The sequence below is a fragment of the Anas acuta genome, chromosome 1 (genome assembly GCF_963932015.1).
Source record: "Anas acuta chromosome 1, bAnaAcu1.1, whole genome shotgun sequence".
NCBI classification, from domain to species: domain Eukaryota; kingdom Metazoa; phylum Chordata; class Aves; order Anseriformes; family Anatidae; genus Anas; species Anas acuta.
Genome location: NC_088979.1, coordinates 192,597,866 through 192,624,902, shown reverse-complemented (window position 1 = coordinate 192,624,902; position 27,037 = coordinate 192,597,866). Strand labels below are relative to the sequence as shown.

At 37.9% G+C, this 27,037-nt stretch overlaps 1 protein-coding gene across 16 annotated transcripts in view; it reads left to right on the top strand.

The window, feature by feature from the left end:
• The window catches only part of MAGI2 (membrane associated guanylate kinase, WW and PDZ domain containing 2), a 758,260-nt gene that overhangs the window by 697,006 nt on the left and 34,217 nt on the right, over window positions 1–27,037 (top strand). For all 16 annotated transcript variants that reach the window (XM_068669894.1, XM_068669893.1, XM_068669891.1 and 13 more), the window contains 4 exons: window positions 9,822–10,007; window positions 12,758–12,980; window positions 16,194–16,434; window positions 18,126–18,269. In XM_068669894.1, the coding sequence (XP_068525995.1) occupies window positions 9,822–10,007; window positions 12,758–12,980; window positions 16,194–16,434; window positions 18,126–18,269 (794 nt within the window). The remainder of the gene's footprint in view (window positions 1–9,821; window positions 10,008–12,757; window positions 12,981–16,193; window positions 16,435–18,125; window positions 18,270–27,037) is intronic.

Below are 27,037 nucleotides of genomic sequence, written 5' to 3'. Positions count from 1 at the left end.
CACTATGTCAAGTACCTTGTTAGTCACTTGCTTCTTGTAACATTAGAGTATTAATCTGGTGAAATATTGTGCTGTAGTTCCAGTGTTTCTGGTTTCAGAGGCACTTGACAGCTTACGTATCCCCATGTGTGATGTGTAGACATACCCTAACACAGTTAACATGACATTAACATAACATAAACATTAATATAGAAATTGCAAAGCAACTCTGAAAGAATCAAAATGGGCAAAAAAGGTCAGAAAAGGGAATATCTTGTAGTGCAAGATACTGATAGGCACAGCATAGCCTGAAAAGTCATCTCACTGGGAACATCTTCAGGGCAAAGAGAAGCATTCATTTGATTTAAGAATGATTATTTTGATATCTTTATTCTCTCCTCTACTTTCTTGTCAAAGTAAATGACTTGAGGACTTAGAAGCGCTAAGTATCAGCTTTGCTTTTACTCAAGAAGGTAATTAATCATGCACTGAAAATATTTTCCTCATTCTCACATACTTTTATAATCAACTAATTGCAACAGCTCTTGCTCAGTACAGAAGTGTGAACCTTGTGTCACTAGGAAATTGAGCTGCAAGCACTGGTAAAACTGATGCAGTCAGTCTGAGCTCCTACCAGCATCGGACCCACAGGCTCATGGGTTTGCTGCCTTGCAGTTGGCCCAGAGCTCAAGAGGGAACACAAAAGCTCAGCCTCCGGGTGTCTGCCTGGTGTGTTATAATCAGGATGTCATTCTTCCTCCAAGACCTACAGTCTTGGTCATCTTTACTCTTGACAAGCTATGCAAGGGGTTTGAATTGTCACTGTTGATTTACAGGCTTGCCTTTGCTTTGCAGAAATTTTCAAAATACTAAAAGCATATTTTTACCCTTGATGCAGATAAGTAATAAGGACGTTATTAGGTAATGGATTATTTTCTCACATTTTGTGATAGGCAGCACTGTAGCTGTCATTTTAATAAATTATAATTACATAGCTGGGAGCCAGCCTTTACATCTGGACATAATTTTGACTCACTGGTACTTGCTTCAGCACCCAGTTCTTGTGTCTCTTTTCTCTTCCTTTGTTCTATAGTGACAGAAATTTTGTATCCCCCTTGTCAGAGCATTACTTGGGATGTTCTTTAATTCAGCACAGGGGATTATCTTGCGCCAAACTAGAATTCTGATGTGGGGCAGATCAGGAGTGGAGAATGAGTGACAAGGATTGAATGAAGAGATTTCGTGGGGCAAAGCAAGGGCATAGACAAGGTCATCCATGCTTTTAAATTATATCAGCAAAAGAAGATGAAGTGTATAAATAAAGAACTTTGTTTGAATGGTACATCTAGGAGCAAGTCATCTCGCCTAGTGCAGAGCCCAGAGGATCTTAGAATCGTAAGAGATTAAAAAACAGAAATTCACCTTGGCCTGTTCCTGATGAAAGGATTAACTTCCACTGCCCCTAAAACAGTTTATCACACTTTCCCCTATACCCTGTCCCAAGATTAAAGGGTGCCTTGTCTCCCATTCCTTCACCAGATGGGCCACCTAAATTTGACCTTGCTTCTTGCTTTCTATTGCTAGGCAAGCTACACATAGTTTGTCAAAAATTTGTCAACTCCAGTGGTATTCCTGTAAAGAATTCAGTGTCACATGCCCAGCTGAATGCCTAGAACCTATAAACTCCAGTTTTTCACTTTCAGTTTGGCATGGATCCCAATGGCTGTGGCCTCAGGGCTCTGTGGAAATCTTCACAGGCTCTGTGGCTGGGCTGGAGGCCTCAGTGGATAAACTGAACAAACTGAACTATTACTGAAGTCCCAACCTGAGTTATACTTTCATGCTTCTCCCACTAAAAATATGTGTGGTTCTTGTGTGTTCAACTTGTGTGGTTCTGCAAGGCAGGGCTCCCCAACATCCTGCCACAAACATCATGGGAGACTGTGGAGGCACAGCTGTGTCTAAAGTGGCATTGTCTCACATGACAGTATTGTCATATTGCAGCAAAAATTACAGAAACTCAATTAATTAATCTACATGTTGAATTACCTTTAGAATAATACTTAATAGTGCATGTCCTCTGTGGTAAAACTACGTATCTGTGGAGCTTTCTAGGGTATCACGATAAGTTCATTATCTGTATCCCACAAAAAAGCACTTAGAGTCAGCTGGAAATTGCCAACAGATCTCCCATTTAATTTGTCCTTGAGCTTTATGGAATACACTTGTCCCTACCAATTTCATATCATCCAACTGCTTTTACTTTGTTTGGAATGCAGATCCTTTTAGGAAGAGAACTTGTGATCCACTGTAAATCTCTGAACACCCTAATTTCTGTAGAAAAGAAGCATGTGCTCTAAACTAATGTTGTTAACTGGAAACTGCCAGTGAAATGGGAAAACTGGCAATAATCTATCGATCTTACCACAACAGGTATTGGCAATTAGCACAATTATTAATTGAATATATATATGTGTGTATGTATATATATCTATATATAATTAAATTAAATCAATAATAAATAATCAAAAATAAAATAACAATAATGAATAAACATTTAAAAAGGCAGAAGGCAGTGCATACTTTTTATGGTCTTTGTCCAGTTTTACAAAAGAGGTGGTGCAGCTTTAATTTGCCCCTACGTGCATATGCCAATGACTGCTGGATTTAAAAATAAATAAATAAATAAATAAATAAAAAGCCTAATGAAATAAGTTTCTCTCATTTCTCAAAATATTCAGCCTTAACTAAAAACCTTAAATCCAAGATAAGGTCCTGTTGACTACAGAAAACAGAGTTCTGAAATAAGTCCCATTCAGCTCTAGAGTTTCTTTGAACTCCTTGCAGTTTAAAGATAAAAAACAGCTCATTGATCAATGATAACTGTGTGATCTGAGACAGTTATTTGTGCTTCAATTTAACCCATGCTTCTTCCTGAGTAAGAAAGTGCCTGGGGACACAATTTTCTGTGATCAACCTGCACATTCTAGAGAAAACAGAGCTTTGGAAATTAGGATATCCATCTACTCCAGCTTGGAGTTCTTTGGAACAGAGCAGTGAAAAAACACTTGCAACACGAGTCTTCTGTGGAACACAGTTGTGACTTGGGGAAAAGGATCTGGTTTCTCATTTCTAGTTGGCTTTGATATTCAGGCTTGAGCTGTCCTGTCTCTTCAGCTTCAAAAAGGCACGTTCTGATGTTGGGTTGGTCTTTGGTTGGTTTTCGTTTTGTTTTTGTGGTGGTTTTGTTGTTTGTTTGTTTGTTTGTTTAAACTGATATTAAAATTTGGAGCTGAAAGACATTGCTTCACAAGTCAGTTTTTCAAATCAATATATACAATTTAGGATGTGAGAGCATGGCATAAAGCTGCACCAGGGGAGGCTAATTCTGGATATTAGGAAAAAGTTGTTTCCTGTGAGGGTGGTCAAACACTGGAACAGGCTTCCTAGCAAGGGGGTTGATGCCCCATGCCTGTCATTGCTCAAGAGTCATGGATAATGCCCTCAAAAATATGCTTTAACTTGTGGTTAGCTCTCAAGTGGTCAGGCAGTGGGACTTGATGATCTTTGGAGGTCTGAACTATTCTAATTCTAATTCATAATAATAAAATAACCTTAAGAGACAAAAGAGATCTTTTTTATATCACTGAAAGCACATAGCTGCATGAATTGTGGCATGAATTACTCAACTGTCTATCTGATCCTTTTGGAGAATAAAGCATGGAGGATCTTAGCCACACCAGTTCTCTCTCTAGGTGAATCCTGTCCTCCAGTTTATTCATGAGTAGGTTATTCGGACCTAGGGGGGCTGCTCATGTGTTTTCAAAAACCAAACTGTGCAAGCTTTGTTAGCAGAAACCTAGTGAATCAAGGTAATCAAGGTTTTGCTAATGATTTCATGGAGCTAGGGCTCCATTTTGCTTTGATGACAAGCCTGAATTATGTACCTAATTTCCATCATTTTTTTTTGCTGCCTAAATGTTATTAGATCTCCAGATTTCTAAGTTATATGCACTCTTTCACACCTAGCTTCTTATGCCTGTGACAAAACCATGCTATGTAAGTAAATATGTTCCATAGCAGCACACAATAGGATGTTTCAGTTCATAGGTTCATTCAACTTATAAACAAAAGGGAGTATAGTCATTTGCCAGTAGGCAGCATGCCACAGGTGTTTTGGTTTTGTTTTTCTCCAAATGAGTATGACATACAAAAAAAATCATAAATTTCAGGAACATATTTTATTTTGATTCTAAGATTAGCTTTGACAGAAACTCTACTGTATACAAGCTTCCTACATTTCATATTCTTCAGGAGCAATGAAACTACTGATGTTTACATTTAATATATTCTTCCAATTAAAACTTGATATGCTGGAGCCTGCTGGTTGAATGAAAACTCTTACACCTTTTGAGAATTGAGGACATAATAAATATTCATGGGTTCAGCTGTATAATATTGAAAAGGACAGCTGGCTCAGGAAGGTTCACTTGCTTGGTTTACTACCTATATCTGCTAACATTAAAAAAGATCACAAGAATTTATCTGCCAGAGGGTTTAATAGATAAAGTACAGGTTTGATTTTTCCCCCCCTTAACTGATCATTTTTGACGTTTTGTTACTACATAGTGCAAAAACAGGAAAGTTACTCTTTTCGAAATACAGTCTCAACAGTTATAACTAAAATAACCAAATAAAGAAAATTCTAGATGTCAAACAGAAAAGCATTTTTTCATGGTAACATCTTTTTACAACCAACTATTTCTAGCTTATGTGTCTCTCAAGTGAGGAGAAATCATATTATTTTCAAAAAAAAAATAAAAAATAAAAAGCAACTGGCTTGACAGAAATACACAGTGTTAGAAACAGCATTTGTATTCAGCAGCTGCTCTGGCTTCGTGTAGAGGTGACCCAAGCATATGGACCCTCAGGTGTAAAGCCACAGAATTCACTCTTTCTTTTCTAAGATGTAAAGGTGTGGAAAGGATGTTTATTTGGATCAGTGAAAGTGGGCAATTTTATAAAATAAAAATATTAATATACATACAAATCAGCTAGTTAATGAAAGCAGACCTTACCCACTTCCTAAATGCAAAGATTTTTTTTTTTAAATCATTTTGTATCGTCATTATTTGATTTAATCTCTCTTTTGATTATGAGCTTAGAACTGATCATTGCACAATTAACCACCTTCTGGGAAAGCATCAGCTGCTAGGTGCAAGTGTTGGGTCAGCCTGCAGTCCTGACAAAAATGCTTTAAACGTCTGAGGGAGATTTAGGGAGCGAGGTTGATGGCTTCAAAAATCTTAGAAGTTGAGGTGCTCTCAAGATTCTAACTTCCCTGAAGTGACTTTTTTTTTTATAAAACGCACTGTAGAAAAAAATAGATTCTATCATGAGATCCATTGTTAGGAACTTCTCCTGCAGTTTTGCTGTTCTGTACTAGGTTCTTTATGTCTAGGATTATGGCTATGGCCTTGGAAGAATTATTTTCTCTTAAGTTAGATATTCATATGCATCATTCAAAAATATCACATTTTGGATCACTTGATGGTATTAGGAAAAAATCTATATATAATTTGAAGATCTGAATGTTTAATATACATATAAATAGCATCTGATTAATTTCCCATTTTTTCAACAATAAAAGTCTGTATAAATCACTGTTTACCACAATATTTTCCCTTCCAGTCTCATTCACTGTGTAGTCTGAGAGAACTAAGAAATTAATTGTCCTATAAAGGGCCATCTTATCTTCTGTGCTCTCTCTTAGCTTGAATAATAGGATTCCTGAAAAAAAGAAAAAAAAGAAAAAAAAATCCAAATGTTTCTGTATACCCTGCCCATCTTAAATGCTGCTCAGGTACCCCTGTTTTGGAATAAGTGGATCAAATTCTCTGCAGAGTCTAATCCAGGTACATGCTGCCATTGTTCAAATTGTATATGCTTGGAGAACAGCTTGTGGTGAAATCTGAAGTTCTGAATAAATTTGTAAGATTTTTTAAAGCCCAGTGGAATCATTTATCACCAGTCAAGTGATGGGGGACTTCCGTTAAAAGGTTACATTATTTATTGCTCTGCTCATATAAAAATAAGCCACTGGAGATGCAATATAAGAGAAGATCTGATATGTTAATAAAGCCCTAATGAAATGCCAAACTTGGGAAGAGGTTTCCCAGAAACCAATCTGTGATGCTGCAAGGGACTGATGGGCCATACAGTTCCATGCTGTCCTCAGCTTTCCCAGCCACAGGTTTCTGATTTAATCGGCAATTGAGTTAGCTCCTATGAATTTGTCTAATCCCTTTTAATCTATTCATGCTCCTGGCCATCCAGATGATTGTTCCATGTTCTCTTATCCAAGTTCATTGACAAAACAGTCCAAGTTCAATGAAGGCTGATTTCTGCTTTTGACTGCCACGCTGTCTTTCTCTCAATCTTTGCCTGTTCAGTGCTATGTTTTTGAGATGAGAATACTGGGTCTATAAGCAATAGTCAGACTTTAGGTGTGCGATAATAAACAAGCAATACTTTGTTTCATTTGCTATTCTTTTTCTAACTCTTAAAATTTTGTTTACTATTCTATTGAGTTTATGTATTTAGAGAAGTAGACACACCTTACAAGATCTCCTGGGTAGTAATAATTAATTTAGGATCCATCCCTGCTTAAGCTTAGCCAGGGTTATTTTTTCTCCATGTGCATCATTTTACATTTCTACCCATGAGATCCTGTCTGTCACTTCACTCAGCCCACTCGGTACTGCCACTTTTGCAGCATTTCCATGCCAGTTTTAGATGTAACTGTTCTGAATGATAAAAAATCTCCACTGTGGAAATTCACAGCTCTTTTCTACCTTTGTTCCTTAGCTTTTACCTTATTAATCCCCTGTGAGTAGATCTATCTTATCCCTTCACAGTAAGTATTCCACCACCAAAGACTCTTAAAAATTAAGCCTTCTAACATAATAATATTCATATTTTCATAAGCAACCTGCACATCAGATATCCTTAGAATTCCATTAGAAGCACACATGCCTGTAAATAAATCCTTAAAAAAAGGTTCCCCTTCCAAGACAGCAGGGAGCGTGCTGGCCAGGGTAATGTAGCTTAAGAGGAGACTCAGGCAGAGCTCTGCTGGAGAGAGCAAGTAGTGACAAGAAGATCCCTGGGATGTTAATGCAAGGAAAGGAGTCAGAAAGCAAACTTTTCATATTATCTATAAATGCACAGAAACCCACTTCTGCTGGATTTCTGTGGGTTTCAATAGTAATTCATCACATTTGTCCATGAAATCGTGATATAACTTTCCAATGGACTCCTTGCCAAGCTGGTAGAGTTGTTGACTCCTTCAGCAAAAGCTTTCCACGCCTTACAGCAAGCAGTAAGATCGTATGGCAACACATTGAACCAATACAGCTTCAAACGAGGAGTATTAAATATTCAAAAAACAAAGTGCAGTAGAAAAAGCTGTTTGACAGACATGAACTTTGTTCAGAAAGCCACCTACTGTTGATCCTTTCATAGCACTGCAGGACAAAGTGCACTAACACCAAAACATTTATTTACCTTTATATGTCAGGCAAAGGCTGTTAGACTTAAGAGGCAGAAAAAGTGGGGAAAAGTTCCTTCTCTTTCCTCCATTTCAGTTTCTCAGGATATGGAGCTGAATCAGACTCTCATGGCTCTCCTACCTCCAGCTTTGATTTTAGCAGACATCACAAACGTGGATATCTGCTCTGTTCACTCATCAGGTGCAAGAATGCCAACAAAAACTGTGCCGGTGTATTAATAGTATTTCCTGCCCTCCCTTCCCTCACTACTGAAGTTGTGTCCTTTAAAGAACTTAAGTTACTTATGCTATCAAAATATCTTCTGTAGAGTTTACAATGGCAAGCATAGGAATTTTAGCTATAGCATCTCAGCCATAATGCTTCCCCTTCTTTCTTCCTACAAAATTACTTGCTCTTTCATATAAGGCAGCCTTATTTTCTGATCTCTACTGATGTGTTGTACAGTCACAGAAATTTCAGACAGATCTCATTTTGCATACCAGCAACAGCCATGGTTTAGTCTTAGCTGACGTGATTTGATGTCGTGTTTTAAGAACTGATTTTGTGAAGGGCTCTGTGCAAATGCGAACTGTTTCGCTGTCAAGTTACTCTTTTACTTATTTGGGGAATCTAATCTGATGTGTGTGTGTGGCAGTTATAGGTCTGCATCAAAGGCAAAATAAAATCAAATTTTGTACAAAGTCATCTAGTCATATTTAGTGTATTTTAATGTATAGAATGGCTTCAGGCACCGCAACGTAAACTGGGTGCTTATTCCTAAGCAGCATTTCTGGAGTAAACTAGCTGTGTATATATTACTAAAGGCATAATTAAATTTATAGTCTTACCTGAACTACAAGATTAAAGAAGCATGCAATTTATGGTTTGCATTTCAGAGCACTAATATTTTTAGTTCTCAGAGAATTTATTTTTAACACCGTAAGCAGTGCTTTCATCCATATTAGAAGCAAAAGTCACTTTGAGTTGTGCATATTGTGACTTTGCATGAGATGTGCAATCTGTGTTTGTCACCATCACCTTCAGGAAACGTTTATCAAGGAACTGAGAAATTTGTTTTGTGGTGATAGAGTGTTCTGAACATATCTCTTGTTAGTGCTTTGCTTGATAATGGCTTAGATAGCCTAGATATTTCCATGAAATGTATGATTTATCTTTTGTCTTACTTTTTTGAAGTTATCCTTAGATGTTAGTATTTTTAGGATACGTTATTTTAAAGGAAAAAAAAATGCACTGCTCTAACACCAGTTTGAGGTGGACAGTGAGGCTGAACATCTTTGAGCTAAATGTGCCAAGACTAAAGTGTGGAATTTATTACACTCTATGACATTATTATGATATTAATAGAATAAATAGTCAAATTGAATTGTGATAAGCATGTTTATGACTAGTAGATGGAAAGAAAATAGCATTTTCTTTGGAGAGTCTTGATGGAAAGATAAGAATTGTCAGCTATAGCATATCTACTAAGTTAAAAAATGATTGAATAATAGAGGGAAAAAACTCTAGAAGACATATTTAGAGTAAAATTTAGAAAATTCAATGGGAAATATGGGAAAAGACAGAATAAGGGAACAGATGGAGCACACAGGAAAATGGAGAACCACAAAGAGCAAAGAAGTGAACTAGATCTGTAAAGTTTTGAGAATGCGTGTGTTTATTTGATGTAGTAAATGTGACTATACACTCATAATTAACTGCAAATTCATGCTGGCATGTATCTAATTAGAAAACCTCACATCCCAATAAATCTTCTGTATGATTTCTGTTTATCAGTTAACATATTTGTGTGGAGGAGGAGAAAAATTTAGTAAACCCTGGGCACTTTCAGTAATAAAATCAGTTTGTATATAAAATAAATCATGTCTGTAGTATCTCTTCTGCAGTATACAAATAAAGGGATTCTGTAAATTCAGAGGTGGGAGACGACTTATGACTACTACTTATTGTGCGAGTTTATCCCCTTCACTGTTCTAATGCCTTATTTTTTTCCTGAACTGTTTATTATCTTGTCACATATCAGGTTTGTAAACTGGCTGAACCATAAAACTGATTTGGGGCTTTGTATGTATGTGCTTTGTATGCACATCTGAATTCTGAATTTTTAGCAAAATATGTTCTGAGTTCATGCAAATGACATTTCATAAGAATAACTGTTTTATGAACAAAGTATCTTTAAGATAAAATTTTCTTCTAAATTAGCTCATTTTCTTCTCTTTGTGAACATCATCACTTACTGCTGCATAAGCTAACTAAATATTATTCCTTGTCTAGCTGTACCCCACAAAATAGGGAGAATAATTGATGGAAGTCCTGCGGATCGCTGTGCAAAACTTAAAGTTGGAGACCGGATCTTAGCTGTGAACGGCCAGTCTATTATTAACATGCCTCATGCAGATATTGTGAAGCTAATTAAAGACGCAGGTCTCAGTGTAACACTTCGCATCATTCCTCAGGAGGGTAAGTCAATGGCCCTTAAAAACAGGAAGAAAATTTTAAGTAGCCTCCAATTAGCTTGAATTATGTCACTGCTTGAAAGAACATCTTTTGTTTCACATTTTCAGCTGTAACATACAGTACACCAAAATTACAGCCTTAGAACCAGCTGGAATACTATCTGAATTCTTGAAAAGGTTTCTTGCTATGAAAAAGGTATTTAAAGCAAACTTTGAGATACAGAGAGAGCAGAGTTATGGAGAGTTGGTTTTCATGTCATTTTGAAAAATTGCCTTCTACATGGAAAAACATCCTACCAAAGAGCCCTGTTCATCCCCTTGTACCCTGTTATTAACCAAACCTTTATGTAAGCAAAGTGACTGACGAAGAACCACAATGGCTGTCACCAGGCATGCTCACATACCAGCTAGCTGTGACAAAACAATGTGAAGGAAGAGTTCAGATTTGGTAGCTTCCTCTATATGTGCTAGGATAAGTGCACAAGACAGGAAAGAGGTGAATCCTAAATTATTTCATCAGTAAGGTGAGGATAAGGGGACAGACTCGTTAGTCTGTTCATTACTGCAGAGCTTATCAGTGGAGATCCTTTGATGTCAGCTTCATGGGTTTTGAGATTGGTTTAAGGGCTTTTTTTAGCTTAGTGACCTGCTGTACCGGTATATGAATTGTGCTGTATTAATAAGACCATGGCTTTACATCTCACTAACAAATACCATCAGAGCTAGGAATGTCACATACAGCAAGTAATGTAATTACTTAATGATCCATGCTGGAGTGAGTTGACCCTCACTTTGTACTGTTGCATCCAGCAATGAGACAAGGAAATAGCCTGACACTGGCCACGGATTGCCACTAAGGACACAGATCTACTTTTTTAATGAATTAAGTAGAGGGATGAACATATAAACACACACACAGGCTCAGAAAACATCCCAAAGAGCTAGAAAGACAGTGGCATACAATCACTGGAGTTCAGTTTTGCAAGCAGCTACAAACAAGAGTTTTGCTACATGTAGTCTATGCAGTTTATTCAGGCCTCCCTTGTACACAGAACTATGCATATTAACAAATTGCTAGTATTTCCGTGTTAGAAATGGGGTCCTGAAACTATAAGGGAAGCAGAGGTACATCTGGGATGCCATGCTACAAGATGTTCTCAGGTACTGGTGGTGAGGAACAGTTTGTGTCCGAGTCATGGCTTCCCCATGTGGCTATATGACACTGGACACCTCATTTGCCTTCTGCCATTAGCTTCCCGGTTTATAAAATTAGGAAAAAAAAAAATCTAATACCTCTGTAATGTACTTTCAGGTGAAAAATACCATATAAATGCAAAGCAGCTTTAGAAGCAGTTTATGATCTGACTTGTTCATCCATAGTTATGAGAGTAATGTAGAAATGAGGGACAATATTCCCAATCTTTGCCTCTGAAACTCTGCAATACAGAAGAGGCTCACAGATGCAAAATGGGCAATTAAAGCCTTAAGCATAGTAATTACACAGACAAGTATTGCTTATGCCTGCATGAGGCATGTTTTAAGTGAGAGTGTACAAGCTTTTTTGACAATTAAGCCTAAATTGAAAAGATTTTTAATAAAGTAACCAAAATTTTTAGAACAATTACGAGCATAAATTAAAGAAGCAGAGAGCCATTAGAAACACACAGTCACAGGGGACAAACTCACTCACTAAAAATAAAAAAAATAATAATTCAAAATTCAAACTGGATTCAAATGCCAAACTAGGCGAGAGCAGAATCATGCATACCTGTTGCTTTTTGGGGTACTAAGCCATGCACATGTCCTTTCTAGCCGTGTTGTACCATGCTATGCTGGCCTCACTCATTCTGTTGCAAGCAGAAACAAAAAAAGTACAACGTGTACCTTTGCTGTTGATAATGCATATGTGATTACTTGTGCAGTACTCTGCCCTCTTGCAATGGGAATCTCTCTCATTTATGCTTATTAACAGGCAGATGCTGAGCAATGCTGAGCCAGTGTGTTGGGAGAAATACATTCGATATAAGCTCAGTGCCAAATGTGTTTTCCCTGGTGCAGGGGAAAATCTGAAGGCACCGTGGCATCCCCTGTTTGTTAAGACCATGAGGCCACATTTCCTAGCCCAGCCTCTCTGTTGTTGTGCATTTTATATTGTTTGTAAAAAGGGTTGCTGTTTTTCTGCAGTGGCCCTATGTGAAGCCATGGTCGTTTGGCACCAATACAGTGAATACGTCAGGTTAGCTGGTTAGTCAGAATTTATTGAGACTGGTTTTACTGCTCACAGTCCCCAAAGATGTTAAATTATAGGGAACTCTTGTTGAGCTCAAACAGCAGGAGCTAACACAAGTGCACCAGTGGTTCAGCTTTTGTGTCAAGTCTGTCATCCCATAACAGCGCTGAAAGCACTAAAATCATTCATTCTCTCAAAATAAAAAGTTTTCAAATATCAGTATTTCTAGGCTTTCACAGAAACCATGACACATGGAAGCTGTTTGCCCTCTTCATTTGGGTTTTAAATTATGAAGGTGTCAAACAGAGTGGAGAGTTGGCCAAGATTTCAGATCCCAGAGAAATTCAAGAGACTCCCATTAGCCTCAGACATCTTAAAATCTAATTATAACCCAAGAGAGCAAAAGCAACAAAACATATATTTCCAGGGGTGGAGGGTGACCGACGATGACCATTGTCTACCTTTGCCTGTTATTAAATGCTGCCCTGTGACAGCTCTTTAATCTCCAGCTTCCCATTATGCAGAGCTGAACAGCCCGGCCTCGGCCCCCAGCTCGGAGAAGCAGAGCCCCCTGGCGCAGCAGCACAGCCCCCTGGCCCAGCAGCAGCAGCAGCAGAGCCCCCTGGCCCAGCAGCAGCAGCAGCAGCAGAGCCCCCTGGCCCAGCAGCAGAGCCCCGTCACCCAGCACAGCCCCGTGGCACAGCCCACGCCCCCGCAGCCCCTGCAGCTGCAGGGACATGAGAACAGGTAAGAATATGACTCTGCCAAGAGCTTGCTGCTCCACAGAGCCCGCGAAGCCTGGTGGGCCCTGACACCCAGTACTGCTGGGGTTGCACTCGCTAGTGGTGAATTGTGAGTGTCGGGCATCAAAAGTAGTATGGACAGCAGGGCGAGGGAGGTGATTCTGCCCCTCTACTCTGCTCTTGTGAGGCGCCACCTGGAGATCCCACTCTGCAGCCCCCAGCACACGAAGCACATGGTTGTATTGGAACAAGTCCAGAGAGCCATGAGGATGACCAGAGAGCTGGAGCACCTCTCCTGTGAAGACAGGCTGGTGGAGATGGGGTTGTTCAGCCTGGAGAAGAGAAGGCTCCGGGGAGACCTTACAGCAGCCTTCCAGTACCTAAAGGGGGCCTGCAGGAAAGCTGGGGAGGGACTCATTGGTGGGGGTGTAGTGACAGGACGAAGGAGGAATGGCTTTAAACTAAAAAAGGGCAGACTTAGATTAGGTATTTGGAAGAAATTCTTCACTCAGAGCGTGGTGAGGCACTGGCACTAGTTGCCCAGAGAAGCTGTGGATGCCCCATCCCTGGAGGCATTCAAGGCCAGGCTGGATGGGGCTTTGGACAACCTGGTCTGGTGGGAGGTGTCCCTGCCCATGGCAGGGGGTTAGAACTGGGTAATTTTTAAGGTCCCTTCCAACACAAACCATCCTATGATGATTCTGTGATTCTATGATTCTTATGACTAACATTATTCTGAACAAGGAGCTGTCCAGACTTCAAGGGTCCCCTGGGATTGTATTTTTGCCAGGAAACTAAATATGGAACTATTCTTTGCTAATAATATCATCAGCACTTACAAAACATAGGTCTATCAACATGTGATCATGAGGTGGTCTTTTTTCATTATCTTACATGTCATTTTCTTTTGCTGGTAACAGTTCTCCAGTCCTTTGTAACAGGTTTTCTCTAGGGTGTATCATTTTCCAGCCAATTTCTTGTGTTATTTATGTATATTCATTGACAAAGTTTATCTGTGATGGAAATGAAATAGCAGGGGGATAGAAAATTGGTGACCAGCTGTATTAACAGCTGTATATATAAAAAGCACACTCAGACTGTGCAGTGATACAACTTTATGTGATCTCCAATCAACACTTTAGATTAATTTTTGGCATGTGAAATGAGGCTGATTACACAGACTGTCTATATGCTAATCTTGAGCAACTAACATACCTCATCAAGACCCTTGTCCCCAAACAGTAGGTGCTGGTAGCAGAATTTTAACTTTTTGCTTCAGGAGGTACTTGAGCTCAGTTTTGAGTTAGGCATTGTGCCCTCTGGTTCTTCTTGTTTAACAGATGTAGCACTTTCACTTGCCCAAAAGGGTTTTCTCTCAATTAGTCACAGTTGGCAAATTTCTTTCCCTTATATTTCATTGAATGCTTCCCTAAAAATGATCACCCCCTAGCAGACATATGCTTCTAACAAAATGCAGGACAAAGCTCTCAAAAAAGTCTCCCTGTGCAGTTGTAAGTCAATATTAAATGTCTGTTGAATTAAGAATTTTCAGAAGGGACCTGTAAACCTTAGTAATTAAAGTTCCAAAAAGAACTTTTGCAATAGTTTAACTGAAAAGTGTAAATTGTAGTTAATCATGTCTCTGTTTACTTATTCCAAAACAATCACAATGCCTACAACTGTAAATAAAACCATCATTTCTGAGAAACAGCTGTGGTAGTATATTGGGAACCTGCCTAACGAGAGCTCTTATTCCAGATGAAGGTCTATTATTGCTAGTTCATACACTGTCACTATACACCAGATTTTATAAATCAGACTACATCTGGTTTATATAGCCGCATACAAGCTTCTGTATCAAAATTAAAATACTAAAAGATGGACTCTTAGGAATAGTAATCAGTATTTTTCCTTCACTTTTAATAAGGCTGAGTTATCACAGGAAGACTGCTTGTACACCTTTGTTTTACTCATGATCGTGAAATAGATCATGAAACTGAGTGGAGAAAATGTATACATACATCTATGTATACATACAGGTCGTATTATAGTTGCCACATACAAGCAAAGAACATGTGGCAGCGGGTTATTTCCATCTTCTCAGAAAAGTCCAGAAAAGGGAAATAGTTGTGGTATTCTCATGTGTGGTTGGACACCAAGCTAATTCAAGCTGGTGTGTAGGAAGACCTGTCAGAATGGTAGTGTAACTGCACTAAATAATGACATTTTGAAATATATCTAAAAGCATTTTTAAATGTTTAGATTATTTAGATTATCTTTCCAGAGATATATTAACATGAGCAAAAACAATGCACTCATTCATTCAGACTGTCATTTATTTTAATCAGTAAGTGCTTTTCAAAATCACTTTCACAGTTGATGTGTCCATGTATTTATTGCATGTGTACATATACGTATAGAGTCACTTGGTTAACTACTGTGCTATAAAAGCTCCATTTACTTTGAAATGTCATTTTCCTTTATTCAGTTAACAATGAAAGCAATAGTTTATTTGTTATTAATTCCTCATTAAGCAGATTCGCTTTCCTTTCACCCTGAGTTGCTTCTGTGCATGAATACTGATACAGCCTGCAGGCTTGTAGCCAGGCACTATTATAAGGAGCATGTAGTAAGAATACACACTATATTAACTTGTCATATATCAAAGAATACCCTCCATTAAAAAGATAACAGCTAATAGAAAGAATGCATCCATTTTTAACCTTTAGAAGCTCACAATAATAATCATTTACATCAATGAAACAGAAGGGCTATGAATGTCTGCACTGATGTTTTGTTTACTCTATAGAAAGCTTTATACTAGAGAAGGCACTTGATAGACTCAGTGGACTGTTTTGCAGTGAGTATTGTGGGGTGTTTTAAGTGCAGTTTCATTTTCCAGGCAGGAAAAGTGGGAATCAGGATGCTTTTCTTGTTCTTGTCCCTCTGAGCCTAATCCTGATCTCACTGATGGCAGCTGGAAAATTGCATGGTGTGACCTGAGGGAAAACTGCTTACACTCATGTTTTAGAAGTGCTCACTGATTTTGGATGCCTCAACTATTTACCCTCAAAAGTTTTGCTTATCTGTGAAAATTTGCTTTATGGAATTTTGCAGTCAGGCAATTTGCTTTCACTCCTGGATACGCCTTATAATACATATTTTTTAACTTTTTTTTTTGCTGCTTTCTGAAACTAAGCCATTTTGCCTTTCTCAGTTACAGGTCAGAAGTAAAAGCTAGACAGGATGTGAAACCTGATATCCGGCAACCTCCATTTACAGACTACAGGCAGTCTTCAACTGACTACCGCCAGCCTCCCCTGGACTACAGGCATCCTCCTGTGATGGATTACCAGCAGCCACCACCTCTCGACTACAGGCAGCCACCCTTGATGGATTACAGGCAACACTCACCCGACACCCGGCAGTACCCCCTGTCAGACTACAGACAGCCCCAGGTACAACCTGAAATGCTGACAGCACCCCTCAACGGATATTATTACAGTTTGTAGAGAAAGATCAAATATATTATTAAGGCAGCTGATCTTACAGAAGAAAAAGCACCTTTATTGCTTTTACACAGAGTTACTCTTTCTCTGTAGAGGACATGAATCCAGAACCATTAACATTCATTAAGTACTTTGTGATCTGTCAAATAACACTGCATTTATAATCGTGTGACTACAATGTTAAACAAATGCTATTTTTGAGGTACTGGAGAGTTAAAATCAAAGTTCTAAAATAAGCTTCGTTTGCATCAGCAGAAGTACTTAGGTGAGATGGGATTTCTACAGCATTGTTGAAAATAAACGTTTTATCAAATCTAGATAAATAAGTAAATACAAGTGAATCCTGCCTGATAAAATTTAGTTTTGTGTATATAATAGTTTGGATGAGGATAAACTACCTTTTTTTAACCATTTTTTTTTTACATCGGGCACGATCTCACAAATTCAGAGAAATACACCTTGGATGAACGGTTATGTTACCTTGGAAAAATCATGTTGCTGATGACAAATATTTACTGACAGTTGAGAATGTTTGAGGATCTTGCTGAATGTTCAGACTTTGAAAAGAAAATGTTCACTTTTTTCTTACATAACTGCAGAGGAAAAAAGACAGAAATATATTAAATAACAGCATAAATGTCTGGTCACTGTATGCTGAAACCATATATAGATGTTATTTTTGCGTCCATATTTTCAAGGAAAATACATAAACTCTTTTGATGAAAATATCCAAATTCTTAAACATGATACAGAGAAACTTCTTACAAGTTTATTCATTTCAGTGTCTAAAAAGCAAGTACCTGTCCCCTTATCTTACAGGATTATAAGACACTTCTTAGTGTCTAGAGATGCCTTAGCTGCCCATTTCTCACAATCCCATTTAATTTTTTAACCACTGGTGTCTACAACTCAAGCTTGCTCTTGTTTTCATCCTGTTCCCCATGGCTTCTGCACTTTTGGTTGCTGATGGATCAGAAGTAACAAAGCAAGTTCTTTCCTGGACCCCTCTGAGGTGCTGGTAGTTAGGGTCCACCAAGCAAAACCTGGAAAGACGAATCTCAGTCCCTGTAGGATGTGGAAAGGGTGAAGTTCAAACCTCTCATTCCCAACCTCCTCCTCAAAGCACATGTTTTAGCTGAAGTGAGGAGAGCTGCTGCACTTTGGGCCTCCAAGCAGTCTGGCTTGCTGACCAGGTTGAGTTCTGCTGGGAATTTAGGAGGTGTGTCCTGCTAATTTTTAGGTTATGATGGTGTTCGTATAGGAACTGTCTGCTGCCCCATTTGCCAAATCAACATTCTGCATAGATATAAACCTTACACTTGGATACCATGAATGTATTGAGGTGAAATATGGAAGACATCCAGAGAACTTTTGATACCAGGAAACCACTGGATGATGTCTTTCAGGATAGTTTAGACTTTAAGCATTTTAAGCATTTACATGTTGCTTAAGTTTGCTTTTAATGGCCAGAATAGGTGCTCTTATTCTCATCTATTCTGACAGTGCATAAGTTGAAAGTGAATTTGTTTATATTAATTGGATAGATGCACATTTGAAGAGATGTATTTTAAAGTTTTCTTGAATGCATATTATGCCATTTATACAGTTAATTGGCTTTCATTTTGTATTTTTCTATTTAGGACTTTGATTATTTCACTGTTGATTTGGAGAAGGGAGCCAAAGGTTTTGGGTTTAGTATTCGAGGAGGAAGGGAGTACAAAATGGATTTGTTTGTGCTGAGATTAGCAGAAGATGGACCAGCAATAAGAAATGGAAGGATGAGGGTAAGTAAAATACATTGTAAAAATTTTTGTCAACTTTAACTGATATATTTGGTGATGGCATCAAAGAGAAAACAGGTGTTGTTATTGTTGTTGTTTTCTGATTGTGTTTTGAAGAACCAATACCAAACACCTCTAATAATAAAAATTGGTCCTAGAAGAGTTTAAGAAATGGCTTGAAACAAATAGTAGGTCTGTGTAGTTCCTTTTGGAACAAAATGCATTACTTTTTGTTGAAAATAGCTTTTATTTTGTTATTTTTTTCTCTTTATTCTAGCACTCATAGCTAAGCATCTTCAAAATCTCTGACAAAACATTTATCATTTCTTTGATAATAGTATTGGCATAATTAACAGTTACTTCTCTAGTCACAAAAGCAGTGATAACTGCGTGACATTTAGCTGACAGTTATGATACCGAAGCACTGGTCTGTGTTATTTTACTACTTTAATTGCCTTCCTATTGTTTGCTGACTTTGTTAATTGATATAATTCAACCTTCTTTGTAGGAATCAATTTTCACTCTTTGGCTGTATAGGTCTTAGTGCATTTGAGTTCTGTAGTGGTAGAAATAATAATACCATGTCTAAATATGAAATTTGATAAGAGCAAACAAGAAAGAAATTCAATTATTAATATATATATACATTCTATATAGGAAAAATCTCCTAAAAATATCTAATTAAGGGTTGTTGATACCCTGCAGAGTAGCGATTACATGAAAACAACAGAAGGAAACCACAGGTGAAAAAGACTACCAAAAATCAAGACAAAAATATATTTCTTTATGTATCTAACTAGTGTGACATTCTTGAATCAATATTTAGGTATAAAGAAGGGCAAAGGAAATTGTGTTCTTTACAGTAATAACAGGTTTTTCAAATGCTGTGGTTGTTAAATGGATTCTGTTTCTCAGTTCTAACAATCTTGTCAAATTTGACTTCATACTGAAAGAACATTGACATCAGTCTAAATACACAGTTAGTCTTTCTGTTTATAACTCAGTGTGTTTTTGTTGATTTTTTTTTTAATCATTCTTAAATTGCCCACTTTGTAGAATTTTAGAATTCAGTTAGTGCTCAGTCATACCACAGAGTTCAGATCTGTGAGCGTCCAACTGGAAGCTTGAGTGGGGGATCAATGGCATAAGCAGTCCCTGTGAGGAGGAGGCCAAGCAGGCAACTGGAAGCTGAGAACTACTCCCACAATATTTGTTGTGTGAAACATAGGTAAAGGCTGCAGCTAGAACTTTAGCTCAAGAATATCTTCTCTGGTGGGTGTTATAATTCTTTCCTTTACTGTAGTACCATCCGTTGCTCCTAATAAACAGCTTTAACCAGATGTATATTATCAACCACAATGTGATTAAAGATGAGGAAAAAGTTGAGGATTTAATAAGCCCTGGAATCATGTATTTGGAAATATATGGCTAAGTCAACAGACCTTAAAGAACAATGTTTTTAGAGGGGTTCATGTCAAGTAATAAACTCTATCAGGAAAAAAAAAAAAGAAGAAAAAAAAGAAAAAAAAAAAAAAAAGAAACGTAACCTTAAAATTTCTGCATCATTTGCATAAACTAGTATCACATAATAAAGTTAGACTATCCGCCCTGTGCGTAGCCTAAATATGCAAAATTACATGCATATGTATATATGTGCTATATATTTTTATATTTTATCTGTAGGGAAAGTACAATTTCATTAGGAAATGTCCTGTAACTTTCCATAAAAAAATGTTAATTTCTTTTCTAAAATAATGTTTAAAGCTTGTTGGTATAGCCACAGTGCATGGCCAAGTGTAATTTTGCCTAAGTAGCTGTAACTTGGAGTTTTATCTCCCCTTTAAAAGTATCATTCTTTGAAACCAGTTTTACCCTCCAGCTCTGTCACTGAATCTTGGATTTTATTCTCCTGTTTAATAGCCATTTTAACCTGACAGTCACAAATGGGTTTGGAATTTGCAAGACTTTTATTTCCAGTGACCTGTAACTGATGGATGGACAGAACTATCTCAAAAACAGCTTCTTCAGAACAAAAACAGAAAAACAAAAAGAATCATTTAATTGCTGAAAGAAACAGAGGACATAGGAAGAAGAGTAAATGAAGCAGATTTCAGTAGTTGTATCTCCTTTCCTAAGTTAACATCTTCTGTCAATAACGCAGGTTTATTCCCATTTCTTGGCTGGGACAACCAGCCTGCTTGCTGCAGTTCTATTTCATTCTGTTTCACAGATGCATCTCTATAGGAAAATATGCAAAAATCTGTTCAGTCCTTATCACTTCATATACCATCATCTTTAAAGATCACATTCTCTGATCCCAGACTTTCAGCTCTGGAATAGTAAATGGTGCTTATGTGGTCAGATCTTATCAGGAATGCTTCCCAGTTAATAGTTCTTCTTATGGACTACTTATCTCCATTAGTGTTTTGCTTCCTGTTTTCTGCTCCTTGAAAAGCCTTTCTTGATTTAGCTGAAGCCGTCTGGAAAAACATTAAGCAGATAACACAAGGTGCAGATCATACTTCTAGAAAAAAATAATAATAATTTTAAAATAATTCACATAACTCCATGATTATTTCTATTCACCAATATAAGAAAATTAAAAATAAACCAGTTAACTTGTTGGGGAAAAAATAGAAGAGGATAAAATGAAAGATGTTAAATTAAAATATGTATATGTAATTAGTAAATGTATTCGATGAATAACATTTTGTTGTCTGTCTAGTTATAATTCATTAAAAAAAAACAATAAAGGCACATTCATATTGACATAAATCTCCTTCCTTACAGGAATAAATAAAAGAATATAAAGTACTTCATATTAATAAAGCAACATCTATAGTCATGGGTCTATAATTTTGTATTATTGAAGCAATGCAATGTCTAACTGAAGACGGCTCTAGATAGCCAAGTCAGAATCTGTAGTTTGTACTCAGTGGGCACTGCAAAACCTTGGTGATGGGATGAGCCCCACAGCTGTATTCTGCTTGGACACATTCTAAAAAATGTGAAAGTCACTCAGGACACATTTAAAAGATTCTGAGGTCTAAATACATCTAACAGTGTTATGCATTACAGACACAGAGAATAAATTTAAACTAAAATCTAAGATTATAGGAAGTCAAATGTAAATAAAGAACTGGTATGGAAATATGTCTTATAAAAAGAAATAGAATAGACACATTACTGAGGAAAGTAAGCATGAAAGTAATACAATATATCTACACTAGGAGTGAACAGAAAGTGAACCAAATGGCAATGATAAAGATTGGAAAGAAGCAAAACCAAAATTGAAGCGTAGATGAAAGAACAGACATAGAATGAGTAGAGCAAGCATTGTAAGTGATGGGCTTCCACTGGCCCTGCCAGAACTCTGGCTCTGAAAATATTAATGGAAGGGGGGAAAGGTTTCATAAAGTTTGTTATCCCTTCACTTTTTCATTTCAGAAGTCCTGATCTTCCTTCCCCCTGAGAATGGCATGCCAGGCAGTTTGTGCTTTTAGTGGAAACAAATCCACTGAGGAACTCCCCGTTTTAGTAATGCAAGATCTAAAGTAGTGCTTAATTGCCCTTCGTAACTGATGTAGCTTTCTATTTCAATTTTCTGCTGATTTGTTCTGGGAACCTGAAAGGTGGAAGACTACTGAGTTGGTGTCATACAAAGTTCATCAGTCTTGCCTGCATACTGCTTTTCTACCCAAGGACCCCTTTCTGCCAGCCAAAATAGACACTGCAATATTCTTAAGGTTTAATAAATTATTCCCTTAAAAAGAATTTTTAAACTTTTACAGTCTTACTACCCTGTTCTTATTCCTGGTACTTTTACATGCACTGAGTTTTTTATTTGAACTCAAAGACTCTGGTTCTGCAGAAAGCCCAGGCATACATCCTCACTTAACTTGGATTCATCTGTCACAAGACATGGGAGGGAAACGTCTATCAAAGGATCTAGAAGTCTATGGCAAGAGTATCTTCACAAGAGTATCTTTTGCCGCCGGTGCACAGTTATAGTCACAATAGGCACTTGCTGTTCTTCAATCCTCAGCAATTCCACAGCAGAAGGGTCTTGTGAGAGACCAGGCAGGGTAGACGGCTGCTTAATCTTCTCTTTGCTCAAGGCAGCTATGCCAAAAGCCCACCGATACCCTTTTGGATCCTTGAAGTACCTTTTCTTGAGGTAGTCTATGCCGAGGATGTACGGAGCCTCTGGGCCAGTCACGATGGGGTGCTTTTGCCACTCATTCCCAGTTAGACTCACTTCAGCTTCCAATACAGTTAGCTCTTGGGATCCCCCCGTCACTCCAGAGATAGAGATGAGTCCCCTCTGTATGCATTGTGGGTGAACTGTTCTCAGCCAGTGTTGGCAAGTCACAGTGTAGCTGTGTAGCTGCATATAAACCCATATGTCAGGTCAAATACCATGCTTAACTTTGGCAGGATTTTGCTGCAATTCATGGGTAAGATTAATGAAGATTCCTTAAAAATGACCTCTTTAGGGGGAAACCTGATCACTAACCTGGAAGCTAATACAGATCCCTCATAATTGTCAGCTGGGCAGACATCAAGTTACGATGGTTAATTCTGAAGCTTGCTACAGCAACAGTTTACAGAACTTGAAAAATGTGGTTCAAAATAATTCCAGTAAACTAAATGAATGTTCACAAACAGCAAAATATCTTACAGCTTATAAGCACGGAAGAAAAATTTCATTAGATATAAGGAAAAGAACATACAAGGAAAAGTAATTGTCCAGAACTTTAAGTGGCAGATAGACTCTCTGGGACCTCTGAGTTCTACAGATTTATTTCCCTCCACTTTTCTTCTTCAGGATGAGGGAACAGGAGAAATACAATACTCTGTCCATACAATGGCTAAAAGGAGAGAACAGGATGATATCTGTGTTCCATAATCCAAGAATGTGTTAAAAGAACCAGGAGAAAAGTTTGGAGAATTATTAGTATCTTTGATATCTTATATCCAGAAATGGCAGAGGTCTGTTGGGAAAAAAAAAAAAATCTGAAACTAGTTCGTGATGAGATCAATAATGGCAATATTGGAAAATCACACTGCAAATCTAGTCTCAGAGAAGGACAAAAATATGGCACACACACTCAGTAATTGTAATATCAAGATGAATCAGTTACCAGAGATGAGAGACATAACACAGACAATGTGGAGCACAGTCCCTCCAGCCTTTGAAGATTCAGACTCTACTGGCAACAATTTTATAGGTCTATTTAGATGAGGCTCATGATAACTCATATTTTTCTTCTTATCTCACATTGAGGACAATGATCAGCTGAGCCCTGCCTGCAGATCTCTATCCCTTCCTGCCTTAGAGGTGGGGGACTACTAACATCTCTCAGGAGAATTGTTAAGGATGGTCGTAGTGTTTCCAAGACGTGTGAGATATGATCAACAGATCTCTTATTGCCTTGAATGGTATCTCTTGCAGCCAGCATGCTTATTGAACACAGCTTCAAACAAAGAACATGTGGCTGAGGGCTGCAAAGATACAGAATGTCTTGCACGATTGGGCTTATTGAATGTGAAATTCATGAAGAATGAGAGCACAATGTGCTTTTTTATACACAATGTACATCTGTGTCATTTTGTCACTTTGTGAGTTACATCTTTTTTTTCACTTCTTCCATGAAAGTCATACTTTTCATCTCTGACATTTCTGGTATCATTGTCTTGTCAACTCATTTTTCTCAGTCCACGTACACCAGTTATCCCTATCGCTAGCTTTCTCATATCTCCTACTACATTATTTTTCTCATTCTTTTGTAGATTTTTTTTTGAATATATGTGCAGAACCAACTTCTGAAACACAGACACTGCAGAATTTTGTATCTGTCATGCTTTAAATTCCTTCTCTGAGTCTTCATTCCTTTTTCCTATTTGTTGCTTTTCTGCTGCCTGTGCTCCTCTCTTTGTTTCATTTGTACAGACTTGGAGCTAAAAATAGGCACAAGGGAAAGGCTATTCCTACAGTGTCAATTATGAGCTTCTGTGCTATTGTTGCATAGGAATTTGTGTTGCTTTGGTCTGGTCTAGCTTGCCAAGAGAGCACTGCAGTAAGAGCCACCCCATAATAGTAACCAACCCATGCTGTGGACTGGTTCATGGCATTCTGCAGATTAGCACAGTCTGTATTTCATCCTTTCCCATGATAACAAAATTCACACCAACCTTATTCAAGAAACTTTATCCACCTACATTAAGAAATATTTCTAGCAAAAAGGAGAATTCAATATTCAAGAGCCAAGGACCCAAATAGGCAAGTAGCCAAGACGAAGCCTGTGTCTTATTTGTAAGGAAACAGAACTGAGGTTTCACATCATGGAAGGCATAAGCATTTCATTTGAAACTGCTGTCAAAATCCATGTGCAAATATTCAACAGTATTCAAAACTGTCATTTCTCTCTCTGTAAGCATCCCAAATACAAGGTCAGGCAATTGCTTCTATTATTTTTCTTCTGATGACATAGCTTTTGCATCTTGCTTGCAACAAGGACAGGGCACCTGTGAAACTCTGACATTAAAGCCCTCTCTTAAGCCATGCTAGATGTTAGCTTAAGTCTCCTTTGAAAAGCATCAGTACCATGCATCTGAACAGTAGAGTGTCAAGTAAAAGTTAGCTATTTCTAACCACATTCCCAAGAAGACATTTATCAGGACTGAGAACAGCTCTTCAGACTTCTCAAGGCAATATGAAATATGCAAGCAGCTATCTATCCAGACTCTGAAAACTCTGTACAGCAGTGGAGTTTAACAAGGGAGTATAAGCCCGTCTCCTCAGAACAGGACACTCCCGAACGTCTCAAGTCAGGCACTCAGAAATTACTTGAGCTATTCTGGGTTCGCTGGGTAGACAGGCAGAACTGAAATGCAGGCAAAGTTTAGAGCAGCTTCAGGTAATTATGTCCTAACAGTGTCTGGGAAGGCTTTTATACTGTGCACAGCAGTTTTTTTCTTACATGCTCATCATAGGATTTTTCCATTTTGTCTTTCTTGTCTGCTTGTTGTTACACACACTTAGCTTGGTGTTTGTCTAGTCATTTTATCACTATATCCATTTTTAGCAGACCTTGATTTATAGGTTTTTAATGATAAAAGTAATCTGTTTCCAACAATTAAGCTAGCATTCCCTATGAATATAACACAGCTTCCACAGACACTTTTCAGCCTGTGTCATAATGTAATGTATCATCATTCTGTTTAAAAACTATCTTTAGTAGCTGGTGTCTTACATCTTAGAGAAGACAAAATCCAAGCTGAAATGGAAGGACTACTACCAATTTGTGAGATTCCCATTCCACAGACAAACTTTTTACTAGCTACCACAGGCAGTACCTGCAGCTTCACACACAGGTATTGTCTCCTAACCTTTGTGATTCCACACTCCACATATTACTGCTTTGTTTCTTTTGTTTCTTCAGACCCTCCAGGAAAAAAAAAAAAAAAGGAAAAAAAAAAAAAAGTTTCTGTAGTGGGTAGGGGGTTATCTCGTCTTTTTGTAGGGCCATTGACAAAGGGAAGAAGTAAATGTGAAAAAGCGCAGACTGTTTGTTTCCTGCCAGAAATGGAGCTTTAAAAGTTTGGAAGGAAGAATGAATGATTCCTTACTCTACAATAAATGTAAATCTTTAAGAGGATGTTGCTGTGCAGACCCCACAGCTTGCATTGGCTCTTCACTGGTGGGAGCCTCACTTGGATTTCTCATTAACAGAGAGCTCAGTGTCTGTTTTAGATGCTCCATCTTTGATTACCCTATACTGCAGGGTTATTTGATGCAGTCTCCAGTGGAATGCACCAGCAGTTGCAGCCTGTAAGTATGGTGAGCAAGAAGTAACTCAGCTCAGCCTGACAGTGATTAGAACAAAAAGTATTAAAAACAGGAGCCAAATAATTGTCACACAGTAGATGTGACAACCAAGAAAGCTACAGGAAGGAAATGGGAAGAAGGCAAAAATGGCTTGTTCAGTCATTGCTTTCTTACAAACATATAGGGCAATCACAGTAACCAAAAATTAAACCAACAATTGGCCAGTGTGATTTTTGCTGTAACAAAGTTTGGAGTCTTATCTGGGATCAGAAAGAAAACTGAAGCCTTGGAAATAAAGTGCTGAGTGACTTCTGTGAATCTCCAGTTCTTACAAAGCAATGAGGTCCTATGTTCAGACTATTGGAGAAAAGTAGATATTGCTATTGGAACACTTCTTGCAGGCTTATGGAGGTTACAGCAAGCATAAAGGTGAAAGAAGCCTAATAAACAGAAAGGTCTTCTCCAGGTGGTGCACTGAGAGCAGCAGGAAGTCAACTGCTGAGCACTTAGAATGAGTGAGGGCTTGAGAAGACTGTCAGAAACCATGCTGAAAAGTCACTAATATTTAGATGTTAAAAAATGGATGTTATGCACACACATAAGGGACACAAGAATGCTCCTGGAAGATACAGTGCTCCACCAGCCTCTATTTTATTATAGTTTTATGCACATATCTGAAAGACAAATGCCTACAATGTGATTCATGTCAGTTAAGTAGCCAATCTTTCCTACGTAAGTAGCACTTACCCTTAAATCCTGCGGCATACCTGGCTTCCTTTAAGCTGTAATATAAATCTTACCTTCATAGTAAGCATTCAGTGAATGTCAACACTGTCATTACAGTGGAACATAAAGACAAAGATATTCTTTGTCCCATCCATTTATTCTGTGATTTGTGATCCATCTGAACAGTACGGTAAAATGTTTAGCTATGCTTTAC